General features: G+C 48.5%; 1 protein-coding gene across 6 annotated transcripts in view; it reads right to left on the bottom strand.

Moving 5' to 3' along the window:
- The window catches only part of Sergef (secretion regulating guanine nucleotide exchange factor), a 200233-nt gene that overhangs the window by 133068 nt on the left and 43482 nt on the right, over positions 1 to 23683 (bottom strand). For 4 of the 6 annotated variants that reach the window (XM_055613494.1, XM_055613497.1, XM_055613499.1 and 1 more), the window contains 2 exons: positions 16544 to 16710; positions 3189 to 3290 (listed from right to left, as the gene is read on the bottom strand). In XM_055613494.1, coding sequence (XP_055469469.1) covers positions 3189 to 3290; positions 16544 to 16710 — 269 coding nt within the window. The remainder of the gene's footprint in view (positions 1 to 3188; positions 3291 to 16543; positions 16711 to 23683) is intronic. The other 2 variants (XM_055613495.1, XM_055613498.1) reach the window with 1 other exon arrangement.

The raw sequence follows: 23683 nt of genomic DNA, 5'->3' as shown, positions 1-23683 counted from the left end.
CACACCATACACCTCCACACCATACACCTCCACACCATCACACCACACCATCACACCATCACACCACACCATCACACCATCACACCATCACACCACACCATCACACCATCACACCATCACACCACACCATCACACCACACCATCACACCATCACACCACCACAGCACAATCATTACCATCCCTGATTGTGTATGCATGTGTGTGTGTCATGTCTGAGTACATGAGTGTGCGAGCACATCCTTGTGTGTAGGTCCAGGCATACACATGCTCCGGGGTGGACGGGAGCTCAGACATCTCCCTGTGTCAGCCGGCACCTTTCACCGTGTGTGACGCGCCCTCTCCACTGCTGCAGGCGCCAGGCTCGATGGTCCGGAGGCTTCCCTCGATTCCCCATCTCGGCCTCCCGTGCCCCCATCATGGCCACTGGGGGCACGGACGTGTGCAGCTTTTGCAAACTCCGGTTGTCATGTGCACAGCACTTTTCCTCATGGAGCTGGCGCTCCAGCCCAAGGGCAACTCTGTGTTGCACATTTTTACTCAAGTTCATGCTCTAAATAGCTTAACTCTCTGAGATAGGTATTAAAGGCATCGCCTTAAAGCCTTGTTTTCAATCTTTGATGCTACTGTGTATTTTTAAAATGACCTTTGAGTCCTGGTTTTAAAAACTACTAGGTTAAATTGTTTTCTTGGTCTTACTATTTGTTTCACACATTTGGGTTTTCTTCTTCCACAGTCAAGTCAATCCACAAACCAGAAACAGCGTTCCGAACCTCCTCTTTGATCTCAGACCTCTCGTTGCTTTTTCCTGGTCTCTGACGCTGGACAGACCCTCAAACCAGTGTTAATACTGAAAATGGTGAGAGAGGACACACTTGCCTTATTCTACATTCCCACTTTACTTATGAAGACAGCATTTACCAACGCACTCTATTAAACTGTGCAAGTTCCTGAATGTCTCTAACTTGCTAAAGCTCTGCCACACTCTGCCTTCACTTTCACATTAGTTAGGTACTGTCCCCGGCCTTCATGCACCAGTCGACATGTAACTAAAGTTTTCCACTTGTTAATACATGTATTGTTAACATATAAATTACATGGACCTTAAATTCAAAAGGTAGGATTCATTTCTCAAATAAAAAAAGGCTTGGTGTGTGCATGTTCGTGTGTGTGTGTGTGTGTGCGCGTGCGTGCGTGTAGAGGAGGGGGGTGTGTATGTTTGTGTGGGGGGGGAAGAAAACATGTGGAAATGGAACCTCAGACCTCATGCTGCTCTGCCTACCACCAAGCTATCTCTTTTGTTAAAGATTTTCTGTTTATGCTTATGAAGGATATTGCAATTTTCTTTTCTTTCTTTTTTTTTTTTGTAATGTCTTCACTGGGGCTTCATATCAGAACTACACTAATTCCATTAAGTAGAGTAAGAACTGTCCTCTATTTTATGAAAATATTGATATCAAATTGATGCTATCTCTTTCCTTAAAAGTTTTATAAAATTTATCAGTGAACCAGCCATTGAGAGCTCTTTATGGGAAATTATTTCTTCTTCTTATCATCATCATCATCATCACCATCGCTGGTTTTTCTGTGTGGCCTTTGCTCTCCTGGAACTCACTTTATAGCCTAAGCTGACCCTGAGCTCAGAGATCTGCCTGCCTCTGCCTCCTGAGTGCCGGGATTACAGGCGTGCGCCATCATTCCCTGAAGGGGAATTCTATTTTAAAGATTTCTTTTTTTATTCATTCATTCGTTCACTGTGTCTATGCACACATGTTCACGCTGCACATATGTGTGTGTGTGTGTGAGTCTATGGAGGACCTGGAGTTACAGGTGGCAGTAAGCCACTTGCTGTGGGTGCTGGGAACCAAACTCGGGTTCCGGAGAAAAGCAGCTGTTAACCACTGGGCCATCCCTTCAGCCCTCAACATTCTCAACAGTCCAAGCTTTTGATAAGTAACCGATCTCCTTGTTATACATGGTGACACTCAAAGTGTGTGCTGCCACACGCCTGTACTCAGAGCAATGCAGAGGCTGAGACAGTGGAATTAGAGTTCAAAACTAGCAGACCACAGTGGCACACATCCCTGATCCTGGCACTCGGGGAGGCAGAGGCAGTTAGATCTCTAGGAGTTCCAGGCCAGCCTGGTCTATACAGTGAGTCCAGGACAGCCAGGACTACACAGAGAAACCCTGTCTCGAAAACCAACAGCAACAGAGTTCAAAACAAGCCTTGGCTGCACAGGAAGGAGCTGTCTGAAATAGGGCTAAATCATATTACACATTGCATGCGTTATGTGCACCTAGGGGCAACTCATGGATACACAAAGCCACTCTTTCGTTTCTACCAGTTTGGGTATATTTCACTTTCACATTAGTCAGCTGAGTCTAAGCCCCTGGCACGAGACTGTACCATTTCCATAGCATCCTTTAATACGCTGTTAAACTAGTGCTAGAAGTCCCCTAAAGGATGTGTGGGTTCTATGAAAATGCCATGGCACCTGATGTAAGGACTGGACTATCATGGATTTGGTATCCATAGAGGACTATGGGACCAATCCCTCATGGTCACCCAGAGGCAACTATGTCTCTTGCAACAAAGGACCTGGTTTGTATGGACACACTGCACAGCATATTAGCTGCCATTCTGTTAGCACCCTTCAACCTAGAACAGCCTCTCCTTCTTCTCTAACTTCTCAGCTTTAAGTCCTCAGAGAGCTGCTTGCATTGCCTGCGTTCTCAGCTTTTCCGTGGGAGGGCTGGCTGGCGGCAGCTATTAGAGCAGCTCCAGGAATGAAGGGAGGACACCCAATGTCTTCTGACCACAGTCCCAGTAGACATTCCACCTGCCCATTGACTGCCATGCTACTTCCAGCACCTATAAAACAGGAACAGCTCAGTTGTGTGGCCTTCTACCACTTCACAAAGCCTTTCCAAGAACCTATTTGATTTTGCTTAAGATGTCACCTGGTAGGATAGAATTAAAAGTGCATGTAGGACAAAAAGGCTTACAGAGAAAAAAAAAAAGCTCTCTGTCTAACATTAAAAGAGTCATCCAAATGAGCAGCCCCTCTGTTCAAGGCTTGGCACGTCAGCGGCAGGGAAAGGAGAGGAAATGCTGGCTGAACATCAGAATCTGGAAGTTTCCAGTCCTGGTTTTACTTCTCCAAAAATGGCTTCGATAAGTCACTTACTCGTGCAGGAAGGTTCTCCTTGACTCCTTGACGCCTACGCCTGGATTTAACCTCTCTGTGCCTCAGCTTCTTCATCGGAAAGGCACACGCAACTCTGCCCATCTGTCCATATGCATCACAGTCAGAAAAAAAAAAAATGTAATAACGTATGTTTGAGTGTGACGGAAGCAGACAGAACACCTGACATCTTATAAGACATATGATACTCTGGGGATCTTGGTGGATATGTGGGAGAAAGAAACAAAACAAGAATGAAAAAATCTACACTCTCTTTAGCTTCTGTCTGTATTTGTCCAATATGGCAGCGTCCAACCTCATGTGGCTCCTATCATTGAAACCAATTAAAATTAGATATCCCTTTCCTGGGTCACTCTTACCACACCCCACACTCTCACAGTATCCCAGCTACCGCGCTGGCCCTGAGCAGATGCCACACACAGCTGGACTGGGCAGCGCTGGGGTTTACACTTTGCTCCTGCGGCTGCCTGACAGTGTTGCTGCTGCAAAACCCTGTGAAACCAAACCACACCAAAATAGCTCAGAACCGAAAAGAAACCAGTCTCCAGGAGGTCAGGGGCTCCAACCAAAGCAGAACAGCGCCAGCGTGGAATTGAGGGAGAACCGACTGCTTCTGAGTATCGTATATTGCTACAGACTGCAGCCAGGGGAAAGTAGACATGCCACAGAGAACACTGACGTCAGAATTCCAAGGGGGATCTGCATTTAATAACACTGGCTGGCGGCAGCGTATGCCTTTCCACGGCAACTGTGTCACTTACTAGCCACCACTTCTAGCCTCACTCTCCCCATCTGCAAAGTAAGGAACAATTGTCCCAGCTCTGCCATTACCGTCATGAGGACTGAAGAGATGGTGGCATCTAGAAAGTCCTGCGACTTTCTAGAAACCGACAGGCCACAGTGAACACTACCTGCTCCTGTTAATAGCGAATACACTGCTCTGTGCATCACACCACAAACCCTGATCGGGGAGACCGTGGCTGCCACAAGCACCGTCACAGAGCTGGTAAGAGCAGAAAGGAACAGCTTGGTAAAGTGTGCCAGGGGAGCAGAGTGAGGAGCTGTGTAATGGTAGGGGTGGAAGAGCTCCCACAATCCCATAACAGAAGCAGAAACTCTGCCTTGAAGTAGGCAAAGGAAAATGGGAAATGTGTGCTTGTGTGTGTGTGTGTGTGTGTGTGTGTGTGTGCGCGCGCGCGCGCGCCACGCGTGCCTGTGTGCTCTTATACATCAGCAAGTGTCCAAGGAACCGAAAAAATTTCTACGACCCTCAGGTTGGGCCTACCCAAGGAGCCTGCATACTGTTTCTGCTCCTTTCAAAGCCAACAGGTCACAGTTCTGCCAGGACCTCAAACAGCTACCCCATGACAGACTCATGCACACCTGCTTCAGGAGATGGTGCTGAAAACTCCAAGGCTTCTCCTAATGCCTGCTGTGGGACTGAGACCCTGACCTCCTGCCTCAAGGGTATGACATTCATAAGACATGGTGTCCCAGAGTGCCACCCGGGGTATGAGACACACCAACAGAAGAGGCACACTCTGAGTGAGCAGAGGTTTCCATCCATCTGACGTGACCTCACACACACGCCTGCTGTCTAAAACACTGTGGTTAGACTGTGAAATGGCCTCCAAAGGTTCAGGTGCTGCAGCACACAGTCCCCAGCTGAGCTGGTGATGCTGAGTGACAGGCTCTGGAACTTTTAGAAGGTGGAGCTTTGCTACAGGAATTAGCTCAGTGAGGGTGGGCCTAGAGGCTTCACAGACTGGCCCTGTTTTCTTTTTTCCCTTCTCCTACTGGATCCACGATACAATATGACAGGTCAGCCTGAGGCTCTGGCTGCCAAGCCCCGACCATGAGACACTATATCCCTTCTGGAACTGTGAACCCAAATAAGCCCTTTCTCTCTTGAGCTATTCTCTCAGGGGGTTTGCTCCCAGCAACCAAGACAACTGAGACACCTTCTGAGCCCCCAAGTGCCTCTGCAGTCCCAGCTTTACTATAGCATCTCTAGAAAAAGAAAGCCCAAGGCAGCTCTCTGCAGACCCACAGTGTGTGTCAAGGAGGGAAGCAGGCGCTGTGCTGGGAACTGCCGCATCTGGGGCCATCCAACAGCTGCCTCTCTGCTCCCGCCAGAAAGCCACACCAAGTTCAACCCATGTCCTCTCACCTGACGGGGACTTGCTCCTTTAGAAAACATCAGGGTTCTGTGTTCTCACTATCCCACACCAAGTCCAAGCTCCTTATGTAATGAACACCCCGTGGGCATCCAAGTATGAATGACTAAGGAGGAACACAGGAACCTTGGGAGTGATCCACACACAACTCCAGCTCCATGATAGCTAACTGCATTTCCCAAAGAGCCACAAGAAATTGAAGTGCCCTGCAAACCCGAGGCAATCGACTAACAAAGTGTGTGCCTGAATGTTTGCTTACTGCTTCGTGGCTTACAGAACCGTCACATTCACGCATCAGCTGGCACCAGCCTGGGGAGGTAAGCCAGGTAAATGTCAGATTTATTGTCAGACACAGTTTGCCCAAGAATCAAGCCAGACTATAAACAGTTTTTCTGGGTTTGGTTTTTATTTGTTTGTTTGTTTTTGTTTTTGTTTATGCTTTGAGACAGGGTTCAAGTATCCCAAGCTAGCCTCAAACTCACTACGTAGCCAAGGATGACCCTGAACCCACAATCCTTCCATATCTACCTATCAAGTGCTGGAGGACAGGCATACAGCACCATAGCTGGTTTATGAGGTGCTAGGAATCAAAACTAGGGCTTGTGCATGCACACCAAACCTTATAGTGTATTATGCTGTGTGTTCCACAGTGGTAGTCAGCAGAGGCCTCAAGGAAACATAGTCATGAAGATGATGCTCAGAACGAGCACCTTGCTTCCCTGGGTAAGGAATTTTCCTACCCAGCCTCATTGTGCTGGCTATGGCAACACACATATTGCTCAGCAGCCATGAGCAACCTTTCCAGGCTGGCTGTGTTTCATAACGTGGTCTGCAGACGACGTCCCTGCATGGCCTCCCTGCACCTGTGGCTGACCCTCCCCCAGCTCTGTCTTCTGTTTTGCCTGCCCCCTCCCACCCCAGACATCTGGTCCCTCTAACAGCCAGAGGCTTTGTGATCAACTGCTATAGCAGCTACTCTTTTTGCAAAGGTTTCTCTGATTGCTTCCATTCCTGCTACCACAGTTGGTCTCCTTACCCTACTACCAGCCCCCACTTAGACAGCAGATACCCAGTAGAAGGCTTCTTCCAAACAGCAATCTGCAGCTGCAGGAGATGGCCATCAGGGCTGAGAGCATTCCTACGAAGAACCACTGCAGCACCGAGTGGAATTATGCAATCGGACAAATTTAACCTTCCCCTTCCAGTCTCTGCACAGAGGCCCATTCAGCTGGCCTAGGGCCTTACGGTTCTGAAGGCTGCACATGAAGAAAAGGGCCTGGCCCGGCATGGTGATGCATGTGCCTTTAATCCCAGCACTCCAGTCAGAGAGGCAGGTAGATCTCTATGACTTCATGGCTAGCCTGCTCTACACAGTGAGCTCAGGACAGCCAGGAATAGGGAGAGAGACCCTGTCTCAAAAAGGAAGAAAGGAAGGAAGAGAGGCAGGGTCTGATTTTGCTTCCTTTGAAGTGATGAAATCAGGCATTTTGTTTCACCTTTGAGAGTATACTCAGTACTTACCTGACACTCAGGACATTGCAAAGCAGAGGCAAGAACAAGAATGAATAATGTTTGGGGGAGAAAATTTTATGTATATGTAGGGCTGACCCCTAAGGTGGCCATCCAATAAAAAGCAGCCAGGACTTCCTCTCTTCCGTATTCAACAATATTCTTCCTCACAGGCAGGCTTCCCCTAAGTGTTCCTTAGAGAAAGTCAGAATTTTTGTGTTTAGAGTTTGGTCCTTTTTTTTTTTTTTTTTTTTTTTTTTTTGGTAGTGGTCTTTTTTAGATGGAGAGCTTTTTGGTTTTGGTTTTTTTATATTTAGACGTGTGTTAGGGTTTTCGTTGTTGTTATGCTAAGGCCTTGCATGTGTCAGGTCAGGCAACTCTACCACCAAGCTACATCTCCAATCCTGTTTTCTCTTTTCTAAGGATATTAAACAAACCAACCAAGAACATGACCAATTTTTTATTTTTAGGTGAGAACAAACAAGAGACAATGGGTTAGCGACGAGACAGCTATCACTGTGGTGAGGAGGAGACAGTGGGGCCGCGCCAGAACACAGCAAGCAAGGCAACTCTCGAGCAGCCCACTCAGCCATCCTCATACTACAAGCAGCCTCCTTCAAGCCCTCCTTGCTTTGTTTTCATTCTAAACTTCCATGACATTTACTCTCACCCCAAGACAGCTCACTTTCCAAGGTTAAATGCAGCAAAAGATTATCTGGTCAGCTCCAGGGTGACCCTGGGCAAGGCCTGGGCAAGACCTGGGCCGGTCACACTTCTGCAGAGTACTGGAGACAAATGAGGTCATGGAGGCATTAAATCAGTGCTGATAAGTTTCCTGTGCTGCTGAGAAAGCAAGCCAGAGACACCCTGGGCACGGACACTGACGGCTCCCACAACAGGAATTCACATGGCCTGGCCCTGGGTGGACACTGACCTCAGATTACTGCACATGCAGGCTCCACCTGCTTTCACTGGATCTTGTTCTAAGAGGCACTCACATGAGAGAGAGGATTGTAGATATATATCCTACATCATACATAGGATATATACCTACAATCCCAAGTGGTTAAGACAAAAGGGTAGTTCTAACCCACACTTACAACAAGACCTGTACCTGAAACACAGTGGCTTGGACCCAATGATGGGACTCTTACACAGTGCTTTACAGTGAGCATATATATGCCTTGATACAGTTTATTTGCATCTTTCCAAAATCCTGTGGGCAAAGCAAATGCTATGGTTACTTTGCAGATGGGGAAACTGAGAAAGGCTTGAACAGACACAAAGCTAGGAAACTGATAGTTATAGAGAAGGAAGTCCAACCTAGGTCTTGTTGCACAATCAGGATTCTGTGCATCAGACCTCACCGCCAACTCCAGCCAGCACAATACTTTTTCATGAGTTAATGCTGCAGCCTTTACCGAGGCTGTCCTTGCCCTAGCTCTCTCTCTTAGAAGACACTGCTCCGCCAGTTCTACCTCCACCCAGTAAAAACAAAGACTGCCAGAGAAGACGCTACTGAGAAACAGGACGAGAATGAGCAGAAAGGGGGAGGGGGGAGTGTCTGAAAGCCAAGTTCAAGTCCCCATTCTACCAACTGCTTTGTGACCGTGAAGTGTGAGCTTTCTCTCAAGACCACAGCTTCCTCAGCTCTAGAATGAGCTCTCATTTCCAGGGAGCCACTAGACCTGCTGGATGAACCTGCTGCAGCAAAAGCTCAGTTGGTGTCTTCTGGCGGCTTGAGCTTGAGCTCAGGCCTTGCGCTCCTCACTTGACCAAACAATTTGGTGTTTGGTCTAACCAAGGCCTGAGCCACCACCATGGGCTCCTACTCTTGTTGGCACCTACATCCATTGTTCCCAGACTAGTTATACAAAGATAAACAAGACAAGCCTTTCCTCAAAGAAGCCTCGTTTAATTTAAGGGTGGACAAACTACTGTATTATTAGTAAATACGACATTACAAAACTGGCATTGTTTCATCTTTTATTTGTGAATTCTCACTGCCTTGAGTTGCATATGACCCAGTAGGATATGAGCAACACTTCTGGAATAAATAAAACAAACCGTACAGCAGAATCTCAAAGACTACTGTTTGCCGCGGTACTCTCCTCTCTACCTCAGAGCGTCTGTCTCAGTATCCCCTTTTGTTCTACTCCTAGGTTGAAAGAACGTCTCTCTTCCTTCCAGAAGCTAACCCGGTGATCTTCACTCCCACATCCACGGTGGCTGTGTTCTAATGCCCACTCCCTCATATGCCTCTGTGCACAAGCTCTCTCCCTGTCACACCCTTGCTTTCAGCCTTTTGGCACACCTTGGCTTCCCTGTGCTAACGCACGCCAAGGCAGGCTTCCTGTTAGGATGCTGAGCCTGCTCCTGTCCCCTTGGCTACTTCATCTCCTGCAAGGGGCACGCCCACCTGAAGCCTATGCCTCCCACTCATCATCACCCCCCAGCTGCCACACTCCTGTATCCCCACATCACCAAATCCAGTGGCCTTTTTCTCCATCCCCAACCTCTCTGACTCCCCAGCTCCTGGGACGCTGCTGTGACACTTTCCCCTCTCCTGTCAGTACTCAGTCTGGCTGGCTGCCGCTCTTCCTCTGCTTGCCTCCAAAATGCAAGTCCTTGCCAAGACTCCCCGGCTACTTACATTAGCTCCCTTGAGAACTAATTTAACGTCAAGACTCCAATTCAGGAAGCCTTTCCAGGCACCAACCCCTCCCCAACCCTGCAGCATCCAGCAAAACCGCAGGAAGTGAAATGTCAGGAAAGAAAAGGCCCCCATGGACATGGGGTGGGACAAACATGTTCCATCCTCAGACTCTCCATAGCTTTTGTCACATTCTGCTTGTCCTGGTAAGAATTTGACCCTGCTATTCACTCACAAGCTCCCAAGACAGGAATTGCTCCACCCTGCTCCCTTCCTTCTAAAGTGGTGTTCAGAGACAAGCATGCCTATGCATCTGCTGGATCAGGCATAAAAGACAAAGGTGAGTGAATGTACGCCGTTGGTGAATTATGAAGTGCTAATGGACTATGAACCTCATTAGAAGCCCCAGATGTGACTAGCACACCACAGGGCAAAGCCTCTCAGTGCTGGCTCTGCAGGCCACTGGAGGACCAAGTGCCTACAGATATGGAAACCTCCTGGGGTTGAAGAACACAGCCTCGAGGAAAGGAGGGGCAATGAGGGGCACACACCTCTAAAGCCATTTCTTCCATTCATTGTTCATCCATTCAATCAGTAAACACCCACTGTTCTAGTTGGCTTTAACTGTCCACCTGACACAGCCTAGAGTCAGCAAAGATGAAAGCCTCAAATAAGGAAGTGCCTAAATCAGATTGGCCTGTCGGCATGTCTGTGAGGGACCGCCTTGATGGAGGAGGACTCCACTGATGGCAGCAACACCAGCGGCGAGCCTAGGCTGGTGGTCCTGCACTGCATATGTAAAGGAGTATGCCGAGCATGAGCCTGTGCGAGTCGGCAAGTAGCAACCTTCTGTGACTTCTGCTGTCCCTTCGATTGAGAGAATTCCCTGACAAGAGGTAATGCTGGAACAGCAAACATTCCTGCCTTCGGTTCCTACCTTACCTCCCTCAGTGATGGCCAGTGGCCTGGAAGTGGGAGGTGAAATAATCTTTTCCTCCCACTACCCCACCACACAAGTTGCTTTTGGTTAAAGTGTTTCATCACGGTAACAGAAAGGAAACTAGGACACCTTGAAGGTATCAGAGAATATTCTAGATACTGAGACTAGAACTTCCAACATGAAAGATAAGGCCTTCCCTCTCCCAGACCTCACAGTGAAAAGAATAAGATGCTAAAGAAAAAACAGCAGAGTTGTTGCATATCTCTCTCTCTCTCTCTCCACCATGGCTGTGCTGTCTGTGACTCTCTCTCCTGCATGATCCCACGGGCAGATCCACTGTAGTCTGAGCTTCCATGCCCCCTCCCCTGCTATGCTACAGGAAAGAAAATGCCCCCATGAGCTAGTTTCTAATCCCCAAGAGAACATGCTTTGGGTGACTGTTATGGCCCTGGGCCCATAACAGGACTCTAAAGACCTGCTCTGGGAAAGATTGAGGGCTGCTGGGTCCCCAGAGTCTAAGACCTCAGGTTCCTCTGGCAATAGCACTGATGCTTAGGGGCTCCTGCCAGAGAGCCACTCGTGGATGCTTTTTTTCAGGTTGTGTTCAATTCTGTCAGAGCCCTCTGGACTCAGCTGACTGCTGGTGGTAGATTTCTGTGTTATTTAGGGCACCGAAGTCCCACAGTCTTGACACAACTTAAATTTAGAAATGCATTAAATATAGGAAAGGAGGAAGGTCATTCAGGAAAGGCAGCCTTCTGGGAGAGCTGCAGGACAAAGACACCCTGGAAACTTCCAGGTTCATTAATGGCTTTTACACAGCATTCGAGTGGTATTTCTCCTTCAGAAATAACACGCTGGAAAGCGTAGGGGACAGGCTCAATCCTCAGCTAACACGGCTGAGTGAGTGACTCGGCAAACTAAAAATAGCTCCTTTCCCACTTGTTCTGACAGATTTCACTTCGACCCTGTGCACAGGTTGATCCTCTGCAGCTTTTGTCCTGCAGCAAAATGAGGGCTGGTGGTACTTGAGCTTCACAATGACCCCACCTCTGACCCAAGTCTTGTTTAATTCCATGGCTCCTGCTCCCATGGCTGTGTGTGCGGAGAGTCTGCGTTCCTCAACCAAACGTGGGCAGAATTTAAACCAGGAACATGACTCAGGGCTGTGAGTGCAGGCTGAGCCCAGGCAAGCCCCCAGAAACACTGACAATCAGGCCATTTGTCTTGGCTCTTCTCCTCCCTCCTTGCAAGCCTGTTTGGGACCCAGTGTCCTTGATTGTAAATGGAAACAATCATTCCTCTTGAGTCCTTTTTCACAGCACCATACTAGGATCAAATGAGACAATGCATAAATGTGCACTGTCTTTACTCCTGTGCCAGGGAATGGGACAGGCCAGACAGGCAGCCACACAGCAGAACCAGGCGCAGGCCCAGGGAGGCAAAGCAGTACGGCACACCTTCATTCATGCTCCCGTCTGCATGCAAGGGCCTTTGCTACACGCACACTCGGTTCTAAGAACCTGGGTCAAACAGTAGTTCCTTTTTGCTAGTGTCCGTGGAATTAGCCACTCTGCCTTCACCATGTCCTTGCACCTGTCTCTCTAGCACTCCCACCCCACCCAGTGCCATGTTCACTCAGGTCCTAGGAAGCTCTTTGAATGCTGGTGCTTACAGAGTTGACAGGGAAAGGCCGAGACATCAGAGTCCGGAAAGAGGTAAATGCCAGAGAGGCCCAGGAATGGGAGAGGTGGGACACTACACACGAAAATCCAGCGGAGAGAGGCTAACAGGGAATCCAGAAGGGCCGGTCCCTGAGGTCTGCACGGGAGGTAACAACAAACCACAGCAGGAGAGCCGAACTATAATCTCTGGGTAGACCATGAAGCGATAGGAGGCATCAGAGAACAGAGCAGCATCTTAGGTCCTTCAGCTTAACTGGACCAGAAACAAAGACAGAGGACTTTGTTTGGTACCAAGCCGATATGGTACTGAAGCCCCGAACTTCCCAAACTAACTATCATTCAGGCCTGTCAGGGCTGAGCTGCAGCTTGGAATTAGTGACCTTGGCTTCGAAACTGAGGAGCCCCAGAAGCCAGAGTCACTGTGAGCTTCAACAGTACCACAGCCAAGAAATAACAAGGAGGGATGAAAGGGATTCTTAGATCTACAAAACCTGCCAGAATCATCTGGACCAACTCACATCCTGGGAAACGAAGAGCTCATAGGAAAAAGAGGCTTACCAAAGTTCCCATCAGGGAAGAATCAGAACGAGACCCAACACGAAGCCCCAGTCTCGTTCTTATCACAGGTCCCCAGAGACAAGCCAGGTCATCAACGCCACTGCCCTGGAGCTTCAGAGAGCCCCCATGCACCCACTAAGTGAGCCCAGGCACATCTCAACTGTAAAATGCAGGGCTGCATCTTGGGGTGCAAGCCAGAGCCAGTGCCCATGGGAAATGTGCAACATCCCACCTGGGGCTTAGGCAGCAAAAGGCCACTGTGATGTGTCTCCCAGTCACCAGTAACAAAGCCGACCACATGTTCGGGGACGTGACTCTGGCCCCTGGAACTGCCCGAAAGAGCTAGAGAGGAGGGAAATGTAAAAAACCGATAGTGCAGGAGACACACAGTCTTCGCCACTGTGGGGATGCTAAAGAGAGACCAGTCAGACTGGAATCTCAGGTGAACTCCATTCCCAGATGACACATGGCTCACAACAAAAGAATCAAGACTTTCGGGGCAGTAGACTTGCCAGCCAGACCTCAGAAACGTTCATCCAGGAAAGCACACATTTTGAAAAGATGTGAGTGTCGCTGGCACCTTGAGTCCTGGCCCACTTTTAGCTCTCCTTTCTGAGCCTTGCACTCCTTATGCATAAAACTCTGAGTAACACACACACACACACACAGGTTCATTATGAAGATGGGAGTGTGGCCGTTAAGCACCCAGCACACTGGCCTGTAAGAATCTCTAGCAACTTTATGTTTATCAGTCCTTTTTGCTAACCAGGAAGGAAGGTTGTACTGCAGTTCAGCTCCACCGGCCTGTGCTTTCCCTCCTGGCAGGACTCATGCTCTAGACCTTTCTCTGCAGATGTTCAATGAGGCCTCAGCACAGACAGCTCACTCTCACCTTTTCTTATGCCTTGGACATGAAAGGTAATTTATGAAACTTAAAGGCAGTGGTCAGCTCTGTGTGTCACCCTCAGGTCCCTGAAGGTTGGAAACTGTTACCTTACTCCAGGGTGTTCATGCCTCTCCAGATGACCCTATGTCCCAAACCCCACCCAAGCACCTGCCATTCAGGAGCACCTAGCTTAGTATAGCTTTGTCTTCTCCAAGGCAAATACGCCCAAAACCTACATGTTTATGACAGCCTACCAGCCTCACTCTTCCCGAGCCTCTGGCAAACAGATGCTAAAGAAGCCAGGCACAATCATCAACAGGAGACAATGCCCAACACAGCTGACCAGCATGTGGCAGCCTGGGGTCTGAACCTGTGCAGAGACCCAGGAATATACATGAGCCCAGGGCCTGGAGCAGAGGAGGAAAGCTCCAAATGCAGCCACTGGGGCCGTGGGGTGGAATCTAAGCCCACGCTTCATCTTGCTCCTAAAAGTCACACCTGTTGGGCCTGGTGGTGCAGGCCTATACTCTCATCTCTGAAAGAGGCCAAGGCAGGAGGATCATGAGTTCAAGGCTCTGTGTGAGCCACAGAGCAAATTCAAGGCCAGCTGGAGCAACTTAGTGATAACCTATCTCAAATTAAAAAGTGAAAAAACGGATTGGAGACATAGCTGAGTGGTAGAGTGCCCACCCAGCACGGATAAGCACAAGGCCCTGCTTCAACCCCAGTACCTGGACCCAGTCAGGTCAGAGCAGGGTCACAGAGCGCATGTTCACTATCTGTGTCTGCAGCCGTGTGACACACTGGACCAATACAGGTGTTTGAAGGCTTCTTGCAGAAGGCAATGTAACCAACAGCAACCAATCCCCACTACCTGCAGAATATGCATGCCATCCTCACCAACTGCCTGTGTGTTACATAAGGTGCTACCTTAGGAACTATGACCAGCATCTTGCCAGCAGAACCAGAGACAGAGGAATGGATGAGGCACCTGCGGCTCTGCTACCATGCCACCCAAAGTTTCAAATGACACAGGAAGGACAAGAGATGCTAACAACTGTTACGCTGTGCACCAGGCTCTCTGCAAATGAACGCACTATACAGGAGAGACTAGGTGCTGCATTCCTTCATTTGCTCACAGCAGAGAACCTAGAGAACCTAAACACAGTAGACCCTAAAGATGCTCGAGCCCGAGCCCTTCAGCTTCGGCCCCAAGAGTCTACCCTAAAGAAGCAGTCCCGAGCCAGGCGCAGTGGTGCAGGCCTGTGATCCCTGATGCACTCAGGGAGGCAGAGGCAAGCGGATCTCTGGGAGTTCGAAGCTAGCCTGGTCTACAAAAAGAGTCCAGCACAGCCAAGACTACACAGAGAGACCATGTCTCAAAAAACTAAATTAATTAAAAAAGCAGTTCACGGGCTTTCACAGCTCAGTCCAACAGCAGTGATGCAAATAAATACATAAATAAAAGAGATTGTCTGTCTAAAGAATGGTTTAGAAGGTCCCAAACTCTCTAGTCAGTAATGTTGGAAAGCCCTTTAAAATTTGTTTGGACATTTGTTTATTTTGTGTGTATGTGTGTGGTCACATGTATGTCAGAGCACATGCATGGAAGTTGGAGAACAACTTGAAGAGGCCAGTCTCTCCTTCTATTCTGTGGGTTCCTGGGATGAAGCACAGTCAACAGGTTTGGTGGCAGGCTTCTTTACCTGCAGAGCCATCTCCCTGGTTCTCTATAGTTATTTTAAACGACAATTTTAGGACCAAGAGGAAATGAAACAGCATTTGTGATGAACAAAGGCTGAAATAAATCACAAACACTATCTCTGTGGCCTTTTTCAAGCATGAACTCATGCACATGCAAAAAGGAGGTGCTCTGTTGGGGTGGGGGCTGAAGGCGGGCTTGCTTGTACTGCTGTCCACATACTGTCTTTGCGGTGCTGCTTAACGCTGTACCAGTCAAAGGGGAGAGGAGAGCAGAGCCTCAGCTTGCACAGAGGCAGAGCTCAGGAGAATGAGGGCCACGCTCTGAGCAGAAACGAAACCCTCCTACATGCCTAGGAGGAGGTGGCCAGGTGGCCCTGGGGAAGGGGAACTTCCAGGTGTGGAGAGGGCTGTAATCAGCCTCTTGCTAATTACAGAAGTCTTACAAGCTTATTAATTTTTCTGACAGACTGAATGAAGGCTGAATTCCTTCATTAAACTAAATCCAGTTCAGAGGCACAGTCCCTAATGCCCATTCTTCCAACCCCCTTAACCTTTCTTTAAAACAAACAAAAAGACAACAGTGAAGTAAAATTTAGTGACAGAAACATACACCCTGGAGAAATTGATTCCTGCCTTACATGTAGAACTTCAGGCCATTTCAGAGAACCAAAGTGGCTTGAATGAGCAAGTGGGCTATAATGCTTTCTTCACTGGAAAATATAAACAGAGGTGCAAAATACTTACTTCACTATTGAAGACCTCTTAGGTTGGGTTTTAGCCCCCACCCCCATGCTATGACCTCATCAGGTCTCCGTGCCCCAGCCAATTTAACTGTTTGCAGCCCCCATATGTTTTCCTCACATCCTCACACCATGGGACTCTGCTTAAAGGTGTTATGTCCTTAAAAGTCCTCCCTTCTCTTCCAAATACTTGAGTCGCATCCGTCCCTCAATACCTCAAAGCCCAAGCCAACCTTCCTACCAATTGAACTCCAGCTCCCGCTCCTGCCAGCAGACCTTGAATAACCGGACTCTGAACCTCCCTAAATGAGTTACACAGCCTGTCTTATGGTGATAAACACGAAGCCAACCAAGAACCAACCTTTCTACCATATTAAACCATCAGCTTCTTGTGAACAAGCATCCCTTCAGATTCCTGTATGAGTAACTCAAAACACCTGGTGAGTAGCAGGAAACACGTCACTGTGAGAAGGGAAGCCACTCACCTCCGCTGCTCCTGTCAGGCAATGCAGGGGCGAAGGCACACTGCTCCGCGGCCTCCAGAAGGCGAGTGATGGATCATGCTCTCCGGGTTTCTGGCCTTCGGGAGACTCCAACCTCCTCCCCAGCTGACCGTAGTCTGCTCGACCCCAGGTGAACACCTTGCCAGTTTCTGCAAACAAACATGATCTGAATGAAAGCTATGCTCTCCAGACGTGCTCTCGAGGGTAAATAACAGTGACTAGTAAAATTGTGACTGTTCACTTCGTTATGTCCCAGTGAAGGACATGAATGCTGGGCTGGGGGATGGGAAAGAGGGGCATGGCTCAGATTCCTCACCATGTAACTCTGAGGACCTGAGTTCAGATCCCCAGAACCTGTGGAGTGCCAGATGAGGCAGTTCACATCTGTACTTCCAGTCCTCCTGTGGAGAGGCAAGGACCACCCCAGATTGTTCTGTAAGCATTACACTCACACCACGGCACACACAGACCCACAGTCTCACAAGAATGCTGTGCATTCGTGTGTGTATACACAAAGAGTTTTTAAAAACAAAAAAGAAAATAAGAAAGCATGAGTCTTCATATTCAGAGAGGCTACCCCAAGGATAAGACTCCCCCAAGAACAAACAAGTAGAGAGGACCAGAGCCAGAATCAGAGGGGCCTCTCGAGCCAATGATGCTCTTGCATAAAGATGACATCACCATGTGTAAACTCCAACTATGCTGGTGGCTCACCCACTCTCTCCCAGACCCACCACCCCCTCCTTCTGCTTTCCCCAGATACCAAGTCTCAACTCTCCTCCCTCCCATCCAGTCCAAGGCCTGCATCCTGAGTGAAATCCATAGCTCACATCCTTTAGAGCCATTCCCCAACTGGCTGCAGGTCTCTTGTTTGCCCCTCCTGGGGCCGCAAGAAGTCCTCCTTTAGCCAGAGGAGCAATCCCAGCAGCCCAAGGCAAACGTGTATATGCTAGAAGAAAGGGGCAGGAGGAGAAAATTGTAAAAACACCATTTGGAGCCAGAAATGCATTCAATTCCTCAGCACCAAGTGGGAAGCCAGCCAGTGCTGCAGATGACAGAGGAAAATGAGGTTGAGAAAAGGAGCAATGGCCTTTCGTTCCCCAGATAAGCGAGATTTCACCAAATTCATTCAGTTCCACCAAGTGCTGCCTTGGTTATTCCTAAAGAACTGCAAAATCTGCTGAGGCATAGATTATTAACAGATTTTCTGCAGTAAATGTGCGCAGCCATGTGCACCGTGTAAATTCTTGATCTGGGTTTATTTCAACAAAGTAAAACTCTGCTTGAGAAACAAAACACCAAGAAATGCATATCAAATCCAAGACAAAGCTACTATGTTTGATATCAAAGCTTCATCTGGCCCCACACGGAACATATGGCTTCCAGTGTCAGCTCAGAAGCAGCCTGAGAGGATGGCAGAAATGTCAGAAGACCGCAGGCATATGGGGCTTGCGGGAACGTTCTGAGGTTCAGCCTGCTGGCACCCACTCAGGCAGAAACACAGAAAGCTGGCATCCAGATTTCTCAGGAGGCAACTGTGGTGGTCTGGATAGGAATGGCCCTCACAGGAGGTGTGGACTTGTGGGAGGAAGTGTGCCACTGGAGGTGGGTTTCAGATGTTCAAACCAGGCCCGGTGTCTCTCTCTCTTGGCTGTGTGCAATTCAGATGCAGAACTATCAGCATCTTCTCCAGCACCACGTCTGCCTGTGTGGTGTCATGCTTCCTGCCATAATGATTATGGAGTAAACCTCTAACTCTGTAAGCCAGCCCCAATTAAATGTTTCCCTTTATAAGACCTGCCACTGTCAGGATGTATGTCGCTTCACAGCAGCAGGACACTAAGATGGGAACCAAGCCTGTGCAGCCCATCGGAAATGTGGGATATTACGCACTTGGGAATGGCTCGGAGTGCTGGTTTCCGTGTACTCACGTGCTGCTCCTTTCACTATGACTGGCTGTCCTTCCTAACCCGGCAATCACAGCTCTCCTGAGTCTACCGCACATACCATTGGTCCTATGAACCCTTTCCTGAACCCTCCATGTTCCCAGAAAAGACGACACTTACCACCTTTGTATTCAGCTGTCATGCTGCCATCCAACAGTTAAGAAGAGTGAGTCAGAGAAGTGGCCTGCTCGGGACACACGACTACGCTGCATCTCTTCATGTGGCCCAGGCTGCATCGCTGCCGCTCAAGTCACTATAATCATGAAGCACTCCTGCCTCTCCTGGGGGATTAGACTGAAAACAGTCTGTGCCCAGGACAGCAAACAGTGGCCAACTGTCCCTCCACCTAAGCTGGTCAGAATTTACAATCAGACTAAAAGATGACGTGTGTGTGTGTGTGTGTGTGTGTGTGTGTGTGTGTGTGAGAGAGAGAGAGAGAGAGAGAGAGAAAGAGACAGAAAACACATCAAGTGTCTTCTTCAATTGATCTCCATGTTCCTTTTTTTTGAGTCAGGGTCTCCCATTGAACCTGGAGCTTGCCTATTTGGCTAAACTGGCTAGCCGGCAAGCCCCAAGTATCTTCCAATCTCTGGCCCCCAGCACCGGGATTACAAGCATACACCGTTGTGCCTGGCTTTTGTGTGTGTGGGAATCAAACTTGGGTCCTCAATGCTTGCATGGCAAGCACCTTGCTGATTGAGCATCTCTGTGCCTTGACCCCAACCCATTGCTTCTTAAAGGACACCAGCACTCCTCAGCTAGGAAGAAGTACCAAATTGAGCATCTGCAGGACCACCAAAAGAACTGTGTTCCCATGAACGCACATGAATCCTTTCCTTCAAATCAAGGAAAACCATCTTAGAACTTTCTGCTATTGATTATTGATGTCTGAGGCATGCAAGACTGCCAGACTATGGTGCCATCATTATTATATCTCCAATAGCAAGTCAACCATTCCACTTACATAGCACTTTCCACCTTCAAAGCACTTTACAAAGATTAACCAATTAATCTTCATACTCTCTGGGGAAGCCATAGACGTTCTAGGAGAGACAAGGCCAGAAAGCAGGCCAACCCAACATGATGCTCGGCCTTCGACATCAAGCCTAAGCTTAGTGCGCCCGCCTCTGAGTCTGTTCATACTGAAAGCACTGTACACCAGAGGGCACGGAGGGTGTCCGCTTTTAAAGGGACAGTAAGGAGCAGTTTTCTAAGAAGAAAGCACTGTCCTAAGATACTATCCCAAGGACGCCTCATGACCCTGACATAGATTAATAAGATCATTAAATGACTTGAGAAGTTAAATGACTCGATCGAGTTCAAGGTTTAAAGCAATGAGGCTAGAAACGATGGCTCAGTGGTTAAGTTCAGGCTAACCCTCCCAACCACCTGCTAACCCAGCTCCAAAGGGTCTAACACTCTCTTCTGACCTCCAGAGGCACCTCCACTGCATCACACACACACTCCCTCCCCCCCCAAATCTTTTTAAAAAGATGGCTATCCTCTGACCCCAAATCCGATGGTGTGTACAGCAATGGCAGCCATGTGAGAGGAGGCTGTGCCCTGCTGTGTGCCCCTCAGCTTCTGCCCAGCAGGACCCTCCAGAAAGGCACACAGAACTCAGAACGCTAGCTGCGTCGGGCACTGACATTATGACTTTATGTCACTCGGAGTAAAAGAAAAAAATCTACATATGGAAAAATCCCTCACTGTGTAGCAGAGAGGCATGTCCCCTCACTTGACGTTCACTGTCAAGTAAAAGGAGATCAAGATCATGGAGTTAGCAAATGAACCTTGCCCTTGGAGTAAAGAATTATGTATTTCTGTGATTAAAAAATAGGTGTATTAATGTCATCTAAAAAGTATAGGTGTGTGTCTACAGATAAATGATAAATGAGAAAGAAATGCCAAAACAGCTCAAAATGAAGTCAGCGAGTGAAACCTAGTTTAAAGGCATGGCCATGTAAGAACCAATATGGAAGAAGAGATGCAGAACCACGGCACTGAAAGACATCTTGACCCAGAAAACAGCAGGGCCTGAGTGGACAGGAAGTACCACAGAAAACATCCAAGGAAGACTACATTCACGCTGGAACTTGGAACTGTCTCTGCGGATGGGACAGATGCCATTTAAGGTGAACTTCTGGGTAAGAAAAGAAACTAGAGAATGAGGGGGATATGATAGGAACAAGAGAGAGATGAGCAATGCTCAGAAATTCACAGGCCCCACAAGAAGCAGGAGGAAGTCTAGGATTCAAGACTGACAGGCTCACCTGGGTACAGGTGGGCCAAGAGGGGTCCCTAAACTCAGTTGCTTGCCATCCTTTATCAGTGACAAGGCTTTTCAGCCAATATATGTACTTTCAGTTACTTTATTAACGTGTACACTTGTGTTTCACCTTTTGTAAACTGTGGCTATGTGTCCTTGTTTAAAAATGTACAAGATAGATAAGCCCAGCACAGTGACTGATGCCTGTAATTGCAGCCAGGAGAATTGGTCTAAGATTGAGGTAAGCATTGGTGGACTATGTAGGGACATTCAGGCTTGCCTGAGTGCTACAGTGTGAGACCCTGTGGAGAATACACACACATACACAGTGCACACGCATGTGCATGTATACAGAGAGAATAAAACTTACTCAAAAACCAGAAAACATAAAAGAATGTAAGAAGACAAGAAAAGAAGTGGAAGATTCCCATCACAGCCTGATCCCTCATGCTTACTGTAGAGACCACTGCAGGTAGACACGGGCAGACCGCACCCAGGCCTTCGGCAGGTACGGAACCTCCTGAGAGGGTGTCTGGGGTAGCAACCCTCTGGCAGAGGACTGCCCGTGTCCCGAAATGGCGCTTGGCATCCAATACTTCGGTAGCATCTACAGCATGCCTGGCACTGCTCTGTGTGCTGAGTACACAGGGTCTGGTCCTCCACCCAGCACTGAGAGGGCGGAGGGGATGCGCTAACAGGGACGTGGTGCTGGGCTCAGACCTTAAGAGTCGTCAAGTGAAAAGAAGGAAAGCAGCCTAGAAACAGAGCCTAGGACACACCAGGGCCTCCACAGGGTTGAAGTCATAGGGAAAAAAGGAGAAAGAGAAAAACTGTCAGGGCTTGACCTCAAGTTAGATGTGAAAGAGACCAGGAAAGAGGAGATAAACCCCACACTGAGATTTCAGCATTTTACGACTTTGGAGGCGGGTGGAGCCATTAAAAGAAGTTGCAGAGATGCAAGAACAAGGGTCTCACCTATAAAAGTCATAAAAATGATTTCATTGTCAAGATATTTAACTGTCCTGGAACCTTTTGCAATCATTTTATCAAACAGTCAAATACCCTTAAGAGGGCGAAAGACAACCAGGTGCAAAGCTGTATGATGGCACATGCCTTTTAATCTCAGCACACAGATGGCAGAGGCAGGCGGATCTAGCAGTTTGAGGCCGGCCTAGTCTACACAGTTTCTGTTGCCTGTGTCACATGACCAGCTGCTTTATGTGCCTGTTGCCATGGCTTCCCCAAGAGGATCTGTAATTTGACCTGTGAGCTAAAATAAACCCCTTCTCCCTAGATGCTTTGGTAACAGTATATTATCACAGGAAAAGAAGAAGAAACTAAGACACTCCCTAGGGTCACCCAACATCACCCCCTGGTTAGGCAAAGGGAAGGATGAGTCCAGGCACCAGCAGGGAAGCAGAGCAGCACTCATCCCTGTAACCTGACGTGTCCTGGGGATTCTGCAGTCAAAAAACATAGAAATAGTATAAGAATATGTTTTCATTTTAATCCCAGGCATGGGGATATGAGGCTGCTTCATGCCCTAGCAGCGGTGTAGTTTTGCCAGCTGCAGACAGTTTCTGCAACTGTGTGATATTTGGAATGCTGGGAACTTTTCAGAGGGTATATAAATGCTACGGACCCTGAGAGGCACGGCTGGTCATTATTGGTCATTTGGGGCTGGGAGTTTGCAGTCTGTTCGCCATTGTGAGTGGCACACCAGAAGCCAATGATATTCGTCAACTAAATCTGGGGAAACAGAAGAGAGTGAAAGAGATGGGGAAGAAATACGAAACAGGGTGAGCTGCAGAGAAGAGGGGAGGAGAAAGAAAAGGAAATGGAGGGGAACAAGAGGAAGGGAAGGGAGAAGAGAGGAGGGAAGGGAATGGAACAGAGGGGAGGGAAGAAAGTGGAGCAGGGGGAGGGAGGGGACGAGATGGGAGGAAGCTTTGGTCTATAACTCATGTGACCTGAATCCTAATCCTGAGCTGCCTGGCCTCAAAAAAGTCCCTTCTGCTCTAGATCCCTACTTATCCACCCATAAGATGAGATGGCTCAAACAGATGACGTCTCAGACACATGGAGGTAAAAACTTCAATAGTGGTGGCTTAAAATCTTCAAGGTCAAATGAGTGATGTGCTATTTAACTTTCTTGACACCCTGAGAATCTTCAGTCTGATCAGTGTTGTAAAATGAGACATTTCAAAGACCATCTTTATAGGTAATTCAAATAAAAACTGAGAGTGAATGATAACCCCAAATTTTAGAAAAAATTTCCCAAAGCTCGAAAGCCACACTGTGAACACTATCACATAAGGACACAGCCTCCATTTGTGGTTTTCTCAGCTACAAAGGAAAGGGTACCCTGCAAAGAGATGACAGAAAGGTGAGTGCCTGGGGAGAATTCGGTTACAGTGAATGGACTCTCAGGCTGGGGATGCAGCTGACAGGAGAGTGCTTGCCTGGGGCAAGAAGGCCTGAGTGAGACCCCTGCATTACAAAGGGCATGCCTGTAATCCTGACTACAATCCCAGCACAAGGGAGGTACAGCAAGATGAGCAGCATTCAGAGCCATACTAGGCTGCAGAGCAGTTTGGGCCAGCCTGGGATGGCCTTGGTGCTGATGCTCTGAGGCTCTGTTTGGGAGACCCATGTGACCCCCACTTCAAAGTCAAACAGGCCACATAGGTTACATGACCTGCTCAGCATCACACAGCCAACAAGTGGGAAAGCGTCGGCAATGCTAAAGCAAACACTTTGAAGGCACTTAGCCCGGCCACAGTCACACACAGTGACCACTGTGACCACCTACTCCAGCCACTGTCACCACAGTGACCACAGTGACCACAGTCACCACCTACTCCAACCACTGTCACCACCTACCCCAGCCACCACAGTCACCACAGT

Source organism: Psammomys obesus, unplaced genomic scaffold (genome assembly GCF_907164565.1).
Source record: "Psammomys obesus unplaced genomic scaffold, mPsaObe1.curated_primary_1811, whole genome shotgun sequence".
In the NCBI taxonomy this organism is placed as follows: Eukaryota; Metazoa; Chordata; class Mammalia; order Rodentia; family Muridae; genus Psammomys; species Psammomys obesus.
The sequence above is the reverse complement of the archived record's forward strand: the minus strand, read 5'-3'. Positions and strand labels throughout refer to the sequence as shown.